The 19,526-nt window shown below is 29.2% G+C and overlaps 1 protein-coding gene across 1 annotated transcript; it reads right to left on the bottom strand.

Annotated features, from left to right (window-relative positions):
• Positions 1-3,612: 3,612 nt before the first annotated feature.
• On the bottom strand, positions 3,613-7,947 carry LOC109804877 (myosin-binding protein (Protein of unknown function, DUF593)). Its single transcript, XM_020366777.3, has 4 exons — positions 6,245-7,947; positions 5,955-6,140; positions 4,450-5,853; positions 3,613-4,237 (listed from the first exon to the last, which is right to left on the bottom strand). Exons 1-3 carry the CDS (start codon positions 7,650-7,652, stop codon positions 4,487-4,489), a joined length of 2,961 nt encoding a protein of 986 aa, XP_020222366.1. The 5' UTR covers positions 7,653-7,947; the 3' UTR covers positions 3,613-4,237; positions 4,450-4,486.
• Between the last annotated feature and the right edge of the window lie 11,579 nt (positions 7,948-19,526).

Raw genomic sequence — 19,526 nt, 5'->3', positions numbered from 1 at the left:
GTAAGCCTAACAAAGGGATTATCTTCATCATCGAAGTTTATTATTAACTTACTGTCTTCTTCGACATAAGGATATATGTAAGGTCTATTCTCAATGGACATGAACAAGTTTTACTCATGCGAATTCATGCCAAGTTAACAACTAACTAGCATAGAGTAGATTTGATAGAAATTTATCTGAGTTACTACGTAGGCCATATGATTATCTTTACGACAAGACTAGCCCTACTCGACATTGAGGATTTACACTTATTGTACCCTAAATAAATGGTAGATAAGCTCGTAGGTGGGTCTTTAAGTCGAGAACATGTCCTTTGCTTATGGATTTTCCTTGAATTGGGCTTTTCAAGAGGCAATTTTGGTAATTAATGTCATAACACACTGACCCTTTCATCCAAAAACTCAAAAACAGATTTAGTTTACTTAAAAATAAGATCATGAGTTTTGGTTTCGTCTAAATCAGAGTTGCAGTTTGAAAACTATGCACATCACAAGTTTGAAGTTTTAAGGGGATCTATGAGACAGTTTTCTACACTAATTGAGCTCCAAGGCTCTAATCATCATGGAACCTCAAAACAGATTTGATATAGGTTAATGGTGATCTATTGGATTTGGTTTGACTCAAAAATGTTGAGCAGTTTGAAAATGGCGCGCTTCTGAATTTTTCAAAATGCTTAATTCTAGCAAACAAGTTTTTCTACCAAAACAAATCTACAAACCTCAAACTTTTGTGAGACCCTAAAACAAATTTAAGGAGTACTAAAACAAAGTTGTGGGTCTTGTGGTCTTACTTAAAAAACTCGAACAGTTTGAAAATGGTGTGTGTTTCAAGTGTCAGGTTAAAAAAAATTTTAGAAACTAGGGTTTTCAAGAATAAATATATAATGCACAGGAAGCAACATAAAAAGTATAGTTGTCAAAACGGGTCAATCTGACCCACCTCAACCAAGAGTGGATTGGCTTGGTCTGGCCCGCCAACTTTAATGCCCAAATTTTTTTAACCCAATCTGGCTCACTACGGGTTGGTGGATTAAACACGTTGGTCCACCATTTTATGTTGTTTAACATTGACTTTATTTTTATCTACAAAAAAATAATATCTTATTAAAATAATACATATATAATAATAAATAGTTAAATGAGTTGTTAATGAATTGAGTTGATGGAGGTATAAGTGAGTTAAGTGGATAATCCGACCCACCACAAATTCAATTTAAGTGTATTGAATTGAATTTTTTGAACCATTATAATTTTTTATTATTATTTTGACTCGTTCCGATCCATTTTTAAGGTGGATCCGGTTGACTCATGAATTAGAATCCCCTTCGGCAATTCTAATCAAAAGTCCTTAAAAACATATTTTATATACCTAAAAATAGAATTTTAGGGACTGTTTTCACACCTAAATTCATCCCGAGTCATAATCTAGGCTTATTGAGTCATTAACTCATTTAATTTTGGGCCAAAATGTACCTAGGGATACAAAATGAGTTATGTAACTCCAATGCCTATGAAATTTGGTAGAGAACTAGATTTTGGTAATATAAAACTGTAGAAAAAGGTTTCACTCCAAAAATAGTTTTATGCAGGGAGTTGTGCAGCGCCCAAGTTGGTCCTTTTTTGTTTTCCCATTTCGGGTCAAGTTCATGGAATCTAATTTTGACCCTTATCATTTTGTTTTAGTTCTGAGATTTTATACCCACTAATTCGAGTACACTATAATGCAAAAATACATGGCTTAGCAAAGGAGTAAGTATATTGGTGTTCTACTCCCTATTTAGGCTTATGAAGCACTTGTTAAAATAAGTTGAGATTTTGACCAAGTATTCATCCTACTCTTAGGAATTATCTAAATTAGACATGTACCCGCGCATTGCGCGCGATTTATTGAAATTTCATTTTTTTATATAATATTTTAATATATGTAAACTAAAATTTTGTAATATAACAACTATTTTTTTGAATATAAAGATATGAAATAAATATATGACAATTGTTATAAATTATTTTTTTATTGATTATATTAAATATATTCATGTGATTTGATAAAGAATGACAGTAAATCGTGAGATATTTTTCTATAAAATTCATAGAGAAATTGAAAATGTTTGGGGTAAAAATGAAGGAATATCTACGGTACCTGGATTGAATTAGATATAATTTAAAGAGTTTTGTAGGTTCATTGATCAGGGCTTAATAGAACGGCTTTTAAAGTTTTTAAAAATTGAGGATACAAATCAAGAAATTGAATGTCAATTATTTGTAGAAACATATCAATTATTAGAACCTTCAATAAATGAAAAAGATATTGTATATGAATTGCTTAAATATTCAACTCAATTATATATATCAGCGGGATTAATTTGGAAAAGTAGTAGAGACATACAAGAACAAACTATTTTTGTTGGAAACATTCCTCTAATGAATTCTCTAAGAACTTTTATAGTAAATGAAATATAGAGAATTATAATCAAGCAAATATTGGAAAGCCTCCATCAAAATGGTTAGTTGTTGTGGACTAACCATTTTAAGTTGTTAGATTTTCTTTTTTGCACTAGTATAATTGCATATAATCATAATTAAGAAATATAATTTGATTAAAATGTTAGTTATAGAAAATAATAAATAATAATTGATTATTATTTATTAAAATTAATAACATAGTAGGTGAGAATACCAATGACACATACCTACCTTTATTAAGGCATGACTTTTATATTATAAATTAGGATTTGTAGTTATATTTAGTTATATAATCAAAATAAGATAGGTAATTTTTTTTTTGGTAAATCATAAGATAGGTAATTTAAAATAACATGCAAACAATTTTGTTGACAAAACAATATTTTAGAGATATTTTAAGTTGACGAGTCAACATAATACAAAGTAGCTTGGCTTTAAAATAATAAATAATATTTAATTATTATCTATTAATATTAATAACATAATAGGTGAGAATACTAATAACACATACCTGCCTTTATTAAGGCGTGGTTTTTATATTATAAATTAAGATTTGTAATTATTATGTAGTTAAACTGACCTGTTAATATAATATAAAATATTTTGGCTTTTATATTATAAATTGACTTTTATATTATAAATTAGAATTTATAATTATATATAATTATATCATTAAAATAAGAAATATAATTTAAAATGATACCTAAACAATTTTATTAATATGATAATATTTTAAAAATATTTTAAATTAACGTGTCAACGTAATACAAAATAGTTTAAATTTTATATTATAAATAGCTGGCATCTTATCTTAATGGTGCATCTAACTCATTGACACATATCTAGTCCACAACTTCCTATACTTAAATAATTAAATACGTTTCTGTACCTTGTATTTTTGTTCCATCCTTCTATTGTTTTCAGCGCAGTATATTAACTTACTAATATTTTATTTTAGTTGCATTGTTTTCAATCTAATCTAACAGAAGTTGCATTTTGCTTAAAGCACAATCAAATATTCCAATCTGAAAGCAGCGTGTGATTTAAACAAACAAATAATATAACTATTTTTAGTTGTTTCTTAAACAACTATCTCAATCACAAGCTTTGAAAAATAAGAAAAAGGCAAAGTTATTATTTCCAAGCAGTATAAACAAACACTCACTTTTTTTTATATATATAATTACAAATGAATACATGTAGTATACAAGTGACTCAGCTTTTCCCCCTCAGAAATAAACAAACATGCAAAAGTTGAGAAAGAGAAAAGAGAGAGGCTAGTTACCTCAATCTTGACTCAAACCAAAAAATGACAAAACTAGTGGCCCTAATTCTGTCAGTCTAACAAACTAGTGCTATTTTACCTGGCACTGGAATCTTTTTGGTATCTCTCCAGCTTTGCAAGCCAGGTCTATGCTCACAAAATACAACTGACAGGGTGGCTTCACCTCACTAGCCTACACAAACATATACTCATCATCCTCCTTTTCCTACAAAAGGTGATGATGGAATTGGATGGACACAACCCACCAAAAATTTGGGCTTACTTGGACAAAAGAAACAACAAATTACAAAACAAGAACCAGAGATAATGGCAGACTTCAGTTTTGTTCTCCACCATTGGATCTCACCGGGATTCTCCCCTCTCCATCAGGGAACTCCCACTGAAACTTTTTGTTAAAATTGATGCATTGGTGTCCTCTATATGTGTAGACCACAGTGCTGCTCATACATGCTTCATTTGCACCTTCTAGATCAACTCCAATATAAAAAATCTACATAGCAAGTGCATAATTAAAGAGTTAAATTTCTATGGTCTAAAAAAATAGAAATCATCATTGATATGACACTTTTAAGATAAGAGTCAATCAAGTTACCATGACAAATTGTGATTGAATGAATTATAATATCATTGCACGTACTATTTACTCAAATAAAGAATATTATAATTGAAAAATATAAAGAGCAAGATCAGCATTATTTTTACCTATCATCTCTTTGGCACAGTCGAGCATGTGGACTTCTTACACCGCAAGATCTCCCATGTTCCTGACCCTGAGTTCCACATTCCTCAGATCACGAAGATGTTGTAAAATTTCTTGGAGAAGATATAAGCCTTTGTCCCCTTTTCTCAAGGAGCTGATACAATGCTTTAGAAACTCTCTATCTGCCTCCAGCACCTGTAGTCTCTCGTAAACATGATCCACCTCCTCTTCTAAAGCAACCCTTTTCTTATCCAAATTAACCTTTTCAACTGAATCATTTTCCAAGTGGGGGAAATCTAACTCGTCCCCACTCAACTCTACATCTTCTGCTTCTGAACTCATTGCATCAAAAAGTGGGAGAAGCCTCTTGGCTTTTGCACCCATGATTTTCCTTCCTTGATGATGCTTTCCATTTATTTCCTTTGCATGACCATTTGCAAATCCATTTACTTGACCTTTGTCATCTTCATCATGATCATGATGGTATCCATTCCCATTCTCTTCACAAAGATGTTCTATTGATTTAGCATCATCTGAGCAGTGTTCTTCCTCATAGTTCAATATAACTAGCTTTTCTTCCAGTACCTTCAGCTGTTCTAGAATTTGTATCCTTTCTTCCTCAAAGTTTGCCAATGATTCCTCCAAATATAAGACCGCATCCACGGGGGTGTTCTGGTTGCTGCATTCTTGGTGACTATAAAACCCGTTTTCTTCCTTTGCTTCATGATTCAAGTCAATGGACAATCCATCACTATCTTCAGCATTGCTACAAGAGGGAGATGAAGTTCTGCTTCTCATGCTACCATCTCTTCTTGACATCATCAGCTTTTCTCTTACCTCATATTCATGAACCTTTTTTCTATATACTTCAAGCTCCTTTTCTAGTTCCTGCTTCTCTTTCTCCCTCTTCATCATGAGCTCATTCAAGAGTTGCAAAGCCTCCTGGTCATACTCAGATTGTTCTTCCATCATTCTCTGATACTGCAAAGCTTCCATCTGCATGGCTGATTTCTCTTCCTGAAGCCTATTTATCATTGCCATTGTCTGATTGGCTGCTATAGCAGATGCACTTCTCTCTTCTTCTAGTTCTGCATATAGAGTACTCAAAGCTTTCCTTTCAGATTTCAATGCTGATTTTAACTTTTCAATGGTTACCTCACCACATTCAATATCACTCATGACACTTCCATCCAATGACTCTTCTGTTCCTGATTCTTTCCTCTCAAGCATAACTAATTTCTTGTGTAGCTGATGAAGACTCTCCACAGAAGTAGGTGTATCAGGAACTTTTTCTTCCTCATTCTCATTAAGGTCCAATAAGGATGGCAAATGGTTATTTACTGTTGGCATTCTCACTTCAAGTGACATGGTTTTAAATTCTACAAACTCTTCACCTTTGTCACGACCTAGTTATAAATTGTAAATAAAAATCAGAATTGAACTTTTTTCAGCTGAAGTTATTAAGGGTGGACTTGAGGAAAAAGGAAGATAAGAAGTTGAGACTTACCACAATCATCTTGCACATTGAATCTGACTGTGTTAGTAGATGAATCTTCTTGTACTTCTTGGTTGGTTTCCAATAGAACATCTTGGCTTTGATACTCATCCACTTGCTCCTGATCAGGAATTTCAGTCCCTATTGAGACTTCTGCTTCAAATTCCTCACCTTGCGTTTGTGATGCATCTTCGGAAGCTGCAGGAATACAGAAAACATTAGAGATCATTGCATATAGAAACTCAAGAAGAATAAAGGTGTAAGAACTGGAAAGTCTTATTGAGAAGGAAAATAATCAGTACCTAGTGAAGCATCTGAACATAGTTCTGCATCTCTTCTTTCCATGTTTGCTTCAACATTATCATCCTTGGTCAAGTCTTCAACAGTTTCAACAAATCTCACATCCTGACAATTTTGCTCCAAATTCTCTTCTTCTACTTGTAACAACACTGAGGACAGTCCTCTGGTCATTGATTGAACTGATTCAACCACATTGGCCTTGAAGACATTTTCATTCTCCTGGCATGAAAATTCTGCCACAATATCCCCAGAAATGTGCCAATTCTCAACAACCGGTTCAGCTTCTGTATCAGCACTCTTATCAAAGTCCAAAATAAAATCTTCACTGATGTTGAGCCCTTCACCTCCCACCTTATATCTGCTTTGATTCCTATTTTCTGTGGCGGGGGAGTCAACCAATTCAACAGGAATCAATCTGCAATCATCACCATGAATGAAAAATTCCAGATGTATGGGTGGAGTTTCCACAGGTATCTCTCTAGTGCAATCAACTTGAGAAGCAGATTTCTCACAAACTTGAACATCATCAACACCATCAGCATCATCATCCCTAGGCTGAGGGAAATTCAAACTTTCTTCTTCTAATGCTTCTTTCCCTATCTCCAAACCCAAATCCAACTTGCTAATTTCATCACACACAGTCTCCACACCACCATCACACACAGAACAATCACAACTCTTCTCTAACTCCTCATTTTTTCTATCCAAACCCTGATCAACCTCAAATACCATGTGGGTTCCCTTGTTTTCTTGACTCTGCTTTTCATCGTCAAGATGATCAAGCACAATATCCGATCTGATGTGATCTTCATCAATTTCTGCACCAACCCCGCGTTCTGTCACCAAATCATGCTTCTGGTCAAACTCCAAAACGTTGAGAGAAGGCTTGATCAGAATGCAAGGAGGGTAGCATCTGTTGTCCAAGTTGACACCACAACAAGAGCACTTCAAAGCCTCTTCCACTTTCACAATGGCCTTGTCATCAGCACCATCATCCTGAATCATACCTATTTGCTTCATCCATGGAAAGAAACCAAAACTCTGAGAGTGTTTAACATAATCTGGTTGGGATGAGGATGAACAATCCTCACACATGTCTTGTGACTCAGCCAGTTTATGATGATTGGAGCAGAAGCCGAGTTTTGAAATCTCAGAGGCATGAACTTCACACACAAGATCTCTGCAAGAACTCTTGCTCTTCCTGGGCTCCAAGACGTGATCGATTCTGGTGCACCATATGCAAGGCCTTTTGAGGCCAAAGTAATCGGCAAACTTCATGATTAGATAAGAGAACAGAGAATTGAGGAGGAGGAGGATGATCAAAATCCATTCGAGGAGGGCATAGACTAGAACAAGGGTGATTTTGTTGGTGTTTCTGTGCAGCATGGTTGCAAACTTGTTGGCAGCCATGGTTGGTGTTCTGTTTTTTGATATGTACAAAGAAAGGTTTACCTGGAATATCAGATTGGAACCTAAGCAAGTATTGGAATGAGAGACAGAAAAAGTTTTAAGGGGAAGAGTGTCAAAAACTGTATGTTGAGTGTGTAATGTATAAGAGAAAGGACAAGATGTCAAAACTGTATTTAGAGTTACGAGTTAGGCAATCCTATTTAAACCTTGAAAAAGAAAAGTGGCCTTAAGAAGCCGAAAACACCTACTAATGTTTAGTTGTTCGGCTGCACCGCCTCACCGACTAATTGCCATAGCACCCTATGTTTTGTAAAATAATGTGATATGCCAATTCAATATTTTGTTCCCATACGTTATCAATTCCATGTCTACTTTCCAAAATAATGTGAATAATGCTTTGGCCCTCCAACAAATTGCTTTTGCTTTAGTCAAGTCCACTGCACTACACTATAAGTTTTTCAGTGTCTCCTTTGGCCCTACTAGTTATAATTGAGCAGATACCTCTCCCTCCCCCACCCCCCACTGCTAATATAATTAACCTAATTGGGCTGCCATTATAAAATTTATTTAGTACATATATGCCAGCTCAAAGCAAATATCATCACACTTTCTGTAATATTTCAATGCAGATCGCATCCAAACACCCACAAACACTAATTTTAGATGCAAATTACGTTTGATGTATAAATTAATTTATTATCGACTATTATTTATATATACTTTCCTATAATATATTTTTGTTAATGGGTTACATTATAAGTATTTGTGTAATTGGAAAGTTAATGAGAAAGGTGTTAGAGTATATGGCAATTAAATGAAGGCTGGATGCGAAGATGGGACCATTTTTTATGTATTGTTGATTAGGCAAAAGCACAAAGAAGTAAACAAAACGAGAACAAAAATAAAAGGGTTTTAAATTCAAATTAGACTATCTTTCTTGGAAGGAACATCAAAGCAAAACTCACTTTTTAAAGTTAAATTACTGGTGGGAGCCCTTAATCGCTCTTCTAAATCCCAATTTCCCCTTTATCTGACCAAAGAGCCATAACCATTTGAAAATGCAAAACAAAAGAAGGGGTCGAAAAATACTTGTTTCTGTTGGAAGCCCTCACAATTGCTCCTACTTAATCTTAATTTCCCCCTTATTGTGATCAAAAGATTATCAACCATCTAAGATGTTTTTTTTTTTTTTTTTTTTTATAAAAAAAGTGGAGCTAGAAAAACATCATTGTTCAAGAGGCTAATTTGAGTTCCATACTTCGAACACATGACATGATCCCGAAATTTGATTAAAAAAATTTAAAAGAAAACCACGTGAATAAGAATATTGGTCCACTCATTGTTGAAATAGTCTAATTAATGGGGCAAATAGCTCCTAGTAAAAAAGTTGTATTGAAATTTTCAAGTTTGGCGACTTAAGCTAAAAATGAACCCATGGATTGCAATTGTTATCTAATTGCTCAATTAGAATGGGACCCGTTGGCCTCATCTAAACGGCTTGCGTGGGTACAAAGACATCACCCAACAAAATTTAAATTAATAAAACATAATAATGCTGAAGTTTTTTGCTTAATCTTACATATTAATCATAAAAATGGACCCTATTTTCCATTTTCAATGATAACCATTAAAACCTTGTTTAAGTTATATCATGAAAATGAAAATAACGTCCTTTCAGTAGACTCCACCTTTGGATTTTTTAATTCTTGGAGGGCTACCAGAAATCTAGCTAATTGCAATTTGCTTTTACCTTTTAAAAAAACTGTATATTGAAAGTGCTGAATATATAGTAGAAGATGATAGGTGACACAATAAAGGATTAAATGTCCAACACATTACTATTACATTCAAATCTTAGCTATTAGTGGAATAGATGGAATTGAGCTTCATTGCTTCAAGCTAATTACTGCTTTAAGTTAATTGACTGATACAAATATCAAATTCTAACTTATAAAATATAATGCTCTGTTGTCCTTAATTTGGAGTCGTAATAGTAAGAGTGACTTGGAAAGGTTAAATGGCCTACAAAGATTGGAATGCTACATATCTCATTCATTCTATTTAACTAGTTTTATGATAAAGTACCAGATCCTATAATAGATAAGATAGGAATGGATGATGGTTATATAGAATGTCTAAATCTTTGGTTCGTGGACAAGAATAGGAAAAAATATTAGTTTTTATTTTTTTATTTTTATTTTTATAAATGTCACACTTTAGAACTTCATTGTAAATAAATATTCTCACATTTTTATTCTTATTTAACCGGGATTGAGGTTTAGTTTTTCATAATATAATTCTTACAGATTATTAATTTTGAGATTTATGTATATATATAAAAAAAATTCACTAAAAACACTCTACTTTTATGTGTAAAATCTCTTATTTACCAACTAAGTGAGGAATAAAAAAATATTTTGAAAAATTAAAATAAAAACAGATTCAGTGATAAAAATAATGTTCATGCCATGCCACCTTAATCTTTCAAATCATAACGAAATATCCACATATTTAATGTATTATGGACTATGAACAAAGAACCCATAATAATTTTTGGTTTGGTTAGGGAAAGATGGCCTGCAGTTATCTGTGTTTATCCACAGTTTCAGTATATATCCCAACCAATAAAGTGAATAAACACAGAAAGCTTGTGGATATTTCTTTTATTTTTTTTATTTTGATTTTAGGCACCGAATATCATGGATTTGGATGACACAGACATCATGTCTATATAACATCGCAAAGGAGTGAAAGGACATCTGTTATTGATAGAGACTTCTTTCAATGTTTTGTATTTTATGAATTAATATCATTTTAACCCTTTTTAGAACTTATTCACTTGTCTGCAGAATTAAGTGAAATTAGAGTCCAACAAATTAATCAGACATCATTTCATTCCTTAATCATTTTAAAACAAAATTAACTCCTCAAAGCAACGATCACGCCAAGCATTTAAAAGTCAGATCACTAAAATGGAACAAAAATTGCCAAACCTAAAAGATATGATAATTGAGGTGTTTGGTGGTAGAAATGAAAATGCAATAAAAAAAATCTTAAAGCATTATGTCAGATTCAAAATAAACTGAATTTCAAATATGATCAAGTGATAAATAGAATATTCTATTAAATTTATCACATATTATTTTACTAAATCAAATTAATTAATGCGGGGGACTCTAAAATATTTAAGTGTATTAGCATTTAAATGATTACTTAAAAGAAAAAAAAAAGTCCAAAAAACAAGTATATGGAAACTTTAACTTCAAACCTAGAGAATCAAATAATGACAAAGATAGTTAAGGCATAGACTTCATTTTATTGTTCATGTGATTAGCTCCGGAATAATTCATGCAACGTGTTTTAATATTTAAGATAAATTTCACAGCCGATATAATTTATACCTAATTCCTTCGTATACAAATTCTTTTGAATTCATACACAAATATTCATTCCTTGATTTAAAATATATGAGAACAAGATATTAAAATTCAAGGAAAATAAAGAAATCAAATATTCAAAGATCTCTCTATTTCTACAAAATCAAATGATGAAGCTTATAAATCTGAGTAAATTAATTTTCAAATTACGGTTCTTATTTTCATCATTTTAATTTCATTCATACCTAATTTTTATAAAAATACTCTCAACATCAATCAAATGTTTTTTTTTCTTCCGAAATGTCCAAAAATGTCATTTTTGTTATTGTATTTTCGGGAATGTTATTTTCAGAAATAAGAATTCAAGTTCAAGCGCTTCCTAAAAGATGAATTTACATGCATTTCAAAAGAAAAAGAACTGCTTATCAATACAAATGCATTTTTTTTGCTTCAAAAAAAAAAATACAAATGCATTTTTTTTAGGCTTAATCAAATATTATTAATACAAATACATTCAAGAACTATGCACAAAAGCACGTGCTTACATTTTATTGAACTGGTGTAAAAAAAAGTATTTCATGTGTTTTAAAATAATAAAAAAATAAAATTAACGAAAATTAAATAATAGTTAGTGATTGATAATTGGAAAATTTGAACAGTTTTTAAGTAATTATAAATAAAAGATAAAATTAAATATAATATAAAATTAATAAAGATAAAATAGTTCTAAAATTGTGTTTATTATTAGTATAGATAAAAGTAAAAACTAAATAAATAATTGTAAAATAAAAAAAGCGGAAATCATACGTTGTATTATCACATACAATTTTCCATTAGATTCACTCAACATTTATTTCTATGATAAAGTATTTCCAAAATAAAACTTAAACTTGAGCTAAGAGCTAATTACATCACAATTCCATATAGCGTCCATGTCCATGAAATTATAACCTAAAAAAATTCAGCAACTCATTACAAAGATAGTAAATACAAAAACAAAAAAAGAAACAAAAAAATCCTTGAACCATTTGTTTTTTTCGAAGAAAATGAGTCTAAAATTATCCTTAAATTTTGCTCTCAAGATTCAAAGTATGGGTATTAATTTTAATCACTAGATTAATTTTAGTGATCATCATCCTTTTCAATCACTAGATTAATTTTAATGATCATCGGTTATTACTTTGTACTACAATATGATAATTTTAAAATGAAAATAAAAATCAACTCCTATAAATAAGCTTTATTAAATATTTCTACTCATATATGATATTTCAGTAAATTCATTAGCTACTTGCACTCAACCGTAACATTTGTTATAATTATAATAGAACATTCTTGATTAAAAAGCTTCTTATGTATCGCCTACAAGTAATAATTTAAATAGTCAAGATTTAATATAGAGGTAAGAATTTGAACTCGTGATAAAAAAAAAAACTTTATTAAATGTTCTTCTCATATCTATTATTAAATTCAACAGCTACTTGAATTCAACATTATCATTTGTTATAATTATAATAAAACATTCTTGAATAAAAAGCTTCTTATGTATCACTAACAAGTAATTTAAATAATCATTTTTTTAATTATATAGCGCGAGAGAAGACAAAATGACTTCAGATATTAAACATAGTAAAATGGTACATTTAATAGCTTTTTTATTTTTACTAAATTATAATTTTATTTTCTTTATTTTTCTTTCTATTTTAAAATAGAGATATTTAGTTAATCTATTTTTAAAAATATAAAATTATAGTTTCATCGTTAATTTAATATTTATTGATCGTTAAATTTTAATTTTTTTTTTCATTTATCTTACATCACTTAATAAAATAAAAATTTAAAATTAACATAAAAATATCTTTTTCTATATCTATTTTAACGAGTGATTGATATTTATTTTATTAATAAATTATATTTGGATGATTTTTTAGTCTTTTTTATTTTTAAATATGATGTTATTAAATGGTACATCACTTAAATAGGTGTAAATTTTAAATTTTAATGACTAATAGATGTTAATTTGACAGAAAAATTAAATTTCGTATTTTTAAAATTAGAGACTAAATATTTTTATTTTTAATCTTATTTTTTAACTATCAATTCAATTGTTGATTCATGTAATATATTCACGATGATTGTACAAATAAAATATTTACAATTTAGACATTCAAAATTATATAATTCGATAGTTTCAATTTGTTCTGTAAATAATTAATATATTTTACGCTAAAATAAGAATAATACAATAAAGTACTAGTTAAATTTTGAATTGTGTGAAATTTTGTAGATTAGATATATTTTATGAGAATTTAGTGAAAAGTAATTTTTTTAATATACAATACTATATTAAATATTTTTTTAAGATAAACTAAATTTTAATATTATTTTAATTTTAAGTAATCTTAATTTAAATTTAATTTAAAATTGTGATACAATATGTCAATAAAAAAATAATGTGTCGATTCAAATATTTTATTTTAATATTTTTTCTTAATTTTAAACATTAGTTCTCTTTAATTTATTTTTATCTAGTAAAAAAAGTTCACTATTCATTATTAAAATATATATACTCTTTTTTAATTATTCGTATTCAAAAATTTCAAGTAAATTTAAAATATTTCTAAAATACACAAGAAATTTATTATTTTATTCAAAATTCTTAATGGTTTTAGGCTTTTATAATAGTTAATATTGTAGTCTATGCATTAAAAATGTTAAATGTTTATTATATATAATTAAAATTTAAAATAAATTATGTATATACATAAATATCATGTTTAAATATATAAATTATATTTAAAATTTTAATAATAAATATATTAAATATATAAATTATATTTTAGATTTATGATAAATAATTTATATTATAAAAAATGATTTTTATTCATTGATAATTTATTTTAAAAATATTAAAATTTAATTCATTTATAATAAAATAAATAAAACTAAATTAAATATAAAATCAAAAAATTAAAATCCTCTTATGAAAAGAATTCCTAAAAATACTATGACATAAAATAATCGTTGTTATATTATAAGTAAGAGTTGATTGTTTGTTTATTCAAACCTTAAAATAAAATATGTCTATTTTTAAAATCCAAAACAGAGTAAGGTTCGTTATGGATATTTATGATCAATGATGATACAAAACATTGCATCTCAGATTAAGTTGCCTTGGCATTTAAATAATATTATGTTTCAAAACGTTCACCTTTTCAAAATGATTATACTGCATGTTTCTTTGCTTATCGATATTCAAATATTGCGTATTATTCTTTTTGGTGTTTTTTCTTTTCATTTATATTTTAAATGATATTATACTAACATATTCCTTTTAAATTTAAATTTCTAAACATAATAAGTGTTAAATTAAATTCAATATGAACTCATTAAATATCATATTAAATATGACCTTTAAAGATAAATATTGTACTTTATTAAAAAAATACTATAAAAGTCAATAAACTTATTATATATCACAATTTATGATTGGATAATGGTCTTTGATTTTTTGTACAGTCTGTATAATAATGTGATGTGCAACAACTGAGTGTAAGTCTTGAGATGAAAAGGGGAAGGTGTTATTTTCTTTCATTTTCAAGAAAACATTTCTCTTCTTCTTCTTCTCTCAATCACTCTGACGCATAAGCTCTTAGTGAGGAAGTTTGCTACTCGGAGCTTGGTGAGAAAACTTAAAACCTTGTAAGATTATTGTTGTGGCGTGGTGCAAAGCTGGTGGAGGTCGAAAGCTTAGAGTTCTTCTTTTCCCTTTTCTATCTTCTCCTTCTTCCTCTCCTTACTTCAAAAGCTTGGACTCCTGACTAAGTGGTTGTCTGGTCTCAATGTTGAGCATTACTTTTAATGCTGGGCTCACCAAGATTTTGAGGCTAAGCATTGCTTTCAATGCTGAGTATTTGGGCTCACCAAGATTTTGATGTTGAGCATTAAGCTCGTCAAGATTTTGATGTTGAGCATTAGGCTCATCAAGATTTCAATGTTGAACATTGCTCTCAATGCTAGTGACAAATTCTTTGTTGTAATTTTTTTTTTGTTGTGATTTTCAGCATAGTAGATGATGTAGTTAGGAATTGAAGTCTTCATAAGAATTATAGATAATCTTTTTATCTTTCATATGAGATAAAGATGAGTTTGATTGGATTAGTGAAACTCCAATTATGTTGATTTATGTGTAGGTTGTCTTTGTACGATGGTTGATTTTGATATATTGTATGTTGATACATGTTATAGAATGCGTGAATTTGATGAACATGAATAGAATACTTATGTTTATTGCATGTGGTATGATGTAGGATGATGATAATAATAAGTATTGTTATGTTGATTGGATTAGTGAAACTCCAATTATGTTGATTTATGTGTAGGTTGTCTTTGTACGATGGTTGATTTTGATATATTGTATGTTGATACATGTTATAGAATGTGTGAATTTGGTGAACATGAATAAAATACTTATGTTTATTGCATGTGGTATGATGTAGGATGATGATAATAAGTATTGTTATGCTATATTTGTATAGTTGAAATGTTGGATAAGCATTGGTATGCTTTTATGGAATGAATTGTTGAACATTCATATGCTATACTTGGATGAATTGTTAAGCATTGATATGCTAATTATCAATTGAGGTGTATAGGCATTGATATGTTATTATGATTAAGTTGTCTAGCATTGATATGCTATGTATGATTGATATACTATAAATTGCATGGTTGGAGTGTTGAATAAGCATTGGTATGCTATTATTGAATGAATTTTTGAGCATTGATATGATATACTTTGATGAATTGTTAAGCATTGATATATTATTATTGGTTGAGGTGTTAAACATTGGAATGCTATACATGATTGGTGTGATTTGATCTTTATATGCATTAACCTGGGGTAATGTATATAAAAGATGTATGTTAAGGTGTTGATGCTAAGAATGTTGCAAGCATTAAAATATATTGATTGACTTAGGATTAGAGGAGAAGATATTATTTAGAGAGTGAAGATTTCATATAAGGAATATTGTTTTAGCGCTCTGGGAGGCCAATTGTTGAAAATTCTCATTGGGTAGGTGTGAAACTCTTAGAGTGAATTTTGTTGAGTTTTCTCTAAGTCCTTAGTCAATATGGAGTAAGGTAAGTCAAGGAATATCACTCTTAACTAATTATTGGAAAAATTGTGTGATTCCTTACGAATAATTAGTAGGCTAACTCCATATATGACTTGATAATGCATGTCAACATTGTGATATGTCTATACCCAACTATACTATTCTTGACTGTGGAATTGAATTTTCCTAGTGTAAGTAGCAGCATCCAAGAAATTAGAGGAATGATTGATATCTCATTTTAGCTATGGGTCTAGTAGGCACATATGGCGTGAAAGTGATTAGGGTTGATTTAATAAGGTCAAGTTACTTAGACTGCTCAGGTGTATTAAGAAATCTCTGTATGTGAATGCATGATGACACATTAGTAGTGGTGTGTGTGCATGTGATGTGGATTGAGTTTATAGTTGTTCATATGTACTCAATGATTACCTTATTGTATGGTATGATGGTGATGAATGTTTGAATTTCTCTATGTATTATTTTCAAACAGGTTGATTTGATGATTGTTATATGCCATGAGGTGTTTATAGATGGTTTATATGTTGGTGAGTAGTATAGATGTTTTATTCTTATACTAGTATATTTTTAAAATCTAGCTTACTCTTACGTGTTTTTCATGTTGTTTGGATTGCGATTTTTCATAAGAGTAGGGCAAGGTTAGTTAGAGCAGACTTTTTGGAGATATTACAGGGCCATTTTGACATTGTACTCTTGTCTTAAACTACTTTTGATGATTTGTATAGTAGTGTTTATATACATGCTAAGTGTGCATATCTAGGTAGAGTGAGTATAAAATTTTAAACATGTGAATGATTCCGCTGTTAGTTGGTGATTTCACGAAATGTATCAACCATAACAAATTAATTGCTACAACCTATATATAAATTATTAACTTTTACTATAATCTCAATATTATATCTCTCTCACATTTATAATAAGTAGATAAAATATTAAGAATTAAATGAAGAGAAAGATATAATTGAAAATAATACATAAGTTTCTAAATAAGAGGAAAAAACTTTCTTTTTAAAAATAGACATATAAAAAAACTTTAAAGAATCATATTGTCCTCCCTCCTACTCTAATCCAAAGTTTAAAAGTTAAATGAATCCAACTTTATAATTATTTTGGTACATTATAAGTTTTTATGTATTATTTAAAGGGTACTAAATACATATTTGAATTACGTTATTGAAAAATATTTATCATGAAATCAATAAACAATTATTTCTCAAAAAAAGAAAAAAAGTCATTAACTCAAAGTATCTTCTGTCTGCGGAGCCATATAGATGCAATGATCCTACAGAAAGCAAATGGATATATTTTTGCAAGATTCCAAACAGATAAATTTCATCTTTAGGCAGCAAAGGTACTTTAGAAATATTGTCTTCCTTTCTCTTTTCTCTTATTTGAAAACTTAGGATTCTGTTATGATAAAAAAAATTAGAAAAACACATAGTAGATAGAAAGTAAGAATCATGGAAGTGTTGGCTAATGATAGGTACTACTCATGGTTCCTTAACCAAGAAATGTAAAGAATAAAGATTAATTAAACAATGAGAAATCTAAGTTACATGAAAGGATGTGGTAGCAATGATGATGGCTTCAAAGTGTTAGGATATGTGGGACAAGGTATCCTCTCTTTATCTTTTGAAATCATCTTTCTCACACTCTCTTCCCACTTCATCATGCCAAATATTCACACGCACGAGAGTAATATATATGCATCGTACTCATTTCTGTAAGTTCATGTGCTCAAGTACTTGTTAGACAGTAGCTAGTAAGCATGCTCAACCTGTTTCATCATTCAACTTCAGACAATACTTTCCTTTTATTTTTATTTTTCTTACATGCAGGGATACCCCTACATTAATTGTAGTTCTAGGGACACTTTCTTTTTAAGATGACGTATAATTTTATTATTATAACATATCTTACATTTCGTAAAGATTTTTTCTCACTACTTTGTAAATCTTGAGGGATTAAATTCTTCCAAAATTATATTAACATAATTCGTTTATAATAATATAAAAATAATTTGCAACGATAATATATATATATATATATATATATATATATATATATATGAGAAGGGAATAATTAAAAATAAGTCTACTTAAATTTATTTTATTCAATAATTTATGTTTTACATCAAATTTTAATAATTTAATTATTATATTAAAAGTTTTTAATATATAATCAATTTTTCAGATTTTTAAGAAAATTAAAAATTATAGATATTTTATTTCCTTAATTCAAATTGATGAATAACTATAAAATATTTTATATGTTGATTTGAATTTATATAAGTGTGTGTTTTTCATTAAATATAGGCAAACAAATATTATTCCATTTAATGTTGTCATCTCCAAAATACTTCTTTATTTAATTGAGATTATATTTTTATTATCTTTTTTTTTCTTCTATTCTTGATATCAAGTCTTAAGGGAGGATACTTTTTTTTTAAATAAAAGTTATATATTTAGATGAAATTAGCAATATTAATTATGTAAACAATCTTTCGTGAATTAATTTTCTTTCTTTTTTCGTTTATATTCAGAATCGAAAGAAGTATATATATATTGCCGATTATAATTAAACACCAACAATCATGTATCTAGATTTTGTTCATATAAACATTCAACATTATTTTGACGTTTGCATATTGTTAAGTCATCTAACCACCAACCTTCACTGGGCAGCACTTGATGTTTATTAATGGCTCATTTTGAGCTATTCATTCAATGACAATTTCAAAGAAGTCAGAACAGATTTTCTAGTGCTTTGTCGTGATCAAGAACTACAAAAATTCAAAGCAAGTGCTACTCTTCACCAACATGATTATATAACTTAACCTTATACTGATCATTGCCCATAATCCGGGAGTGCACAATATCAAAAGCCTGATGGAAATAGAATTTGGATCCTCCAACAGGAATTTAGGAATGTTGCATTTTAAAATGAGCAATGTTACATTCTCCTACAAATCTTCCCACAGTGTAATTTTTTAAAATAAGTATTAAACGTAAAAGTAGTTGCATTTAATGTCTTGAAAATATAAACACATTCAATATTCACAATATGAAGGAAGTAAGAGGATTAGTAAGAGAACATTGCAAGATTTATAATTATTCTTTTAAAAACAATGAAATACTAACTATATTAATTTTTAAATAAATAAATAAATAAATAAAACGTACATTCTCCAACATACAGTGCACCATCCAAAGATATGTATTTTGCATAACTTCAACCCATTATTTTTTATTTTCTCAACGGTATTACGAGTAATATTAATCCATGAAATCAAATATCAAATCTCACTTATACATTGGGTATTCAAATGTCTAACAAATCTGAATCATTTCCTGAAACAA

This window comes from Cajanus cajan, chromosome 2, assembly GCF_000230855.2.
Source record: "Cajanus cajan strain Asha chromosome 2, NIPB_CcT2T_4, whole genome shotgun sequence".
Taxonomy (NCBI): Eukaryota; Viridiplantae; Streptophyta; class Magnoliopsida; order Fabales; family Fabaceae; genus Cajanus; species Cajanus cajan.
Note: the sequence above shows the minus strand (reverse complement) of the source record. Positions and strands in the feature narration are given on the sequence as shown.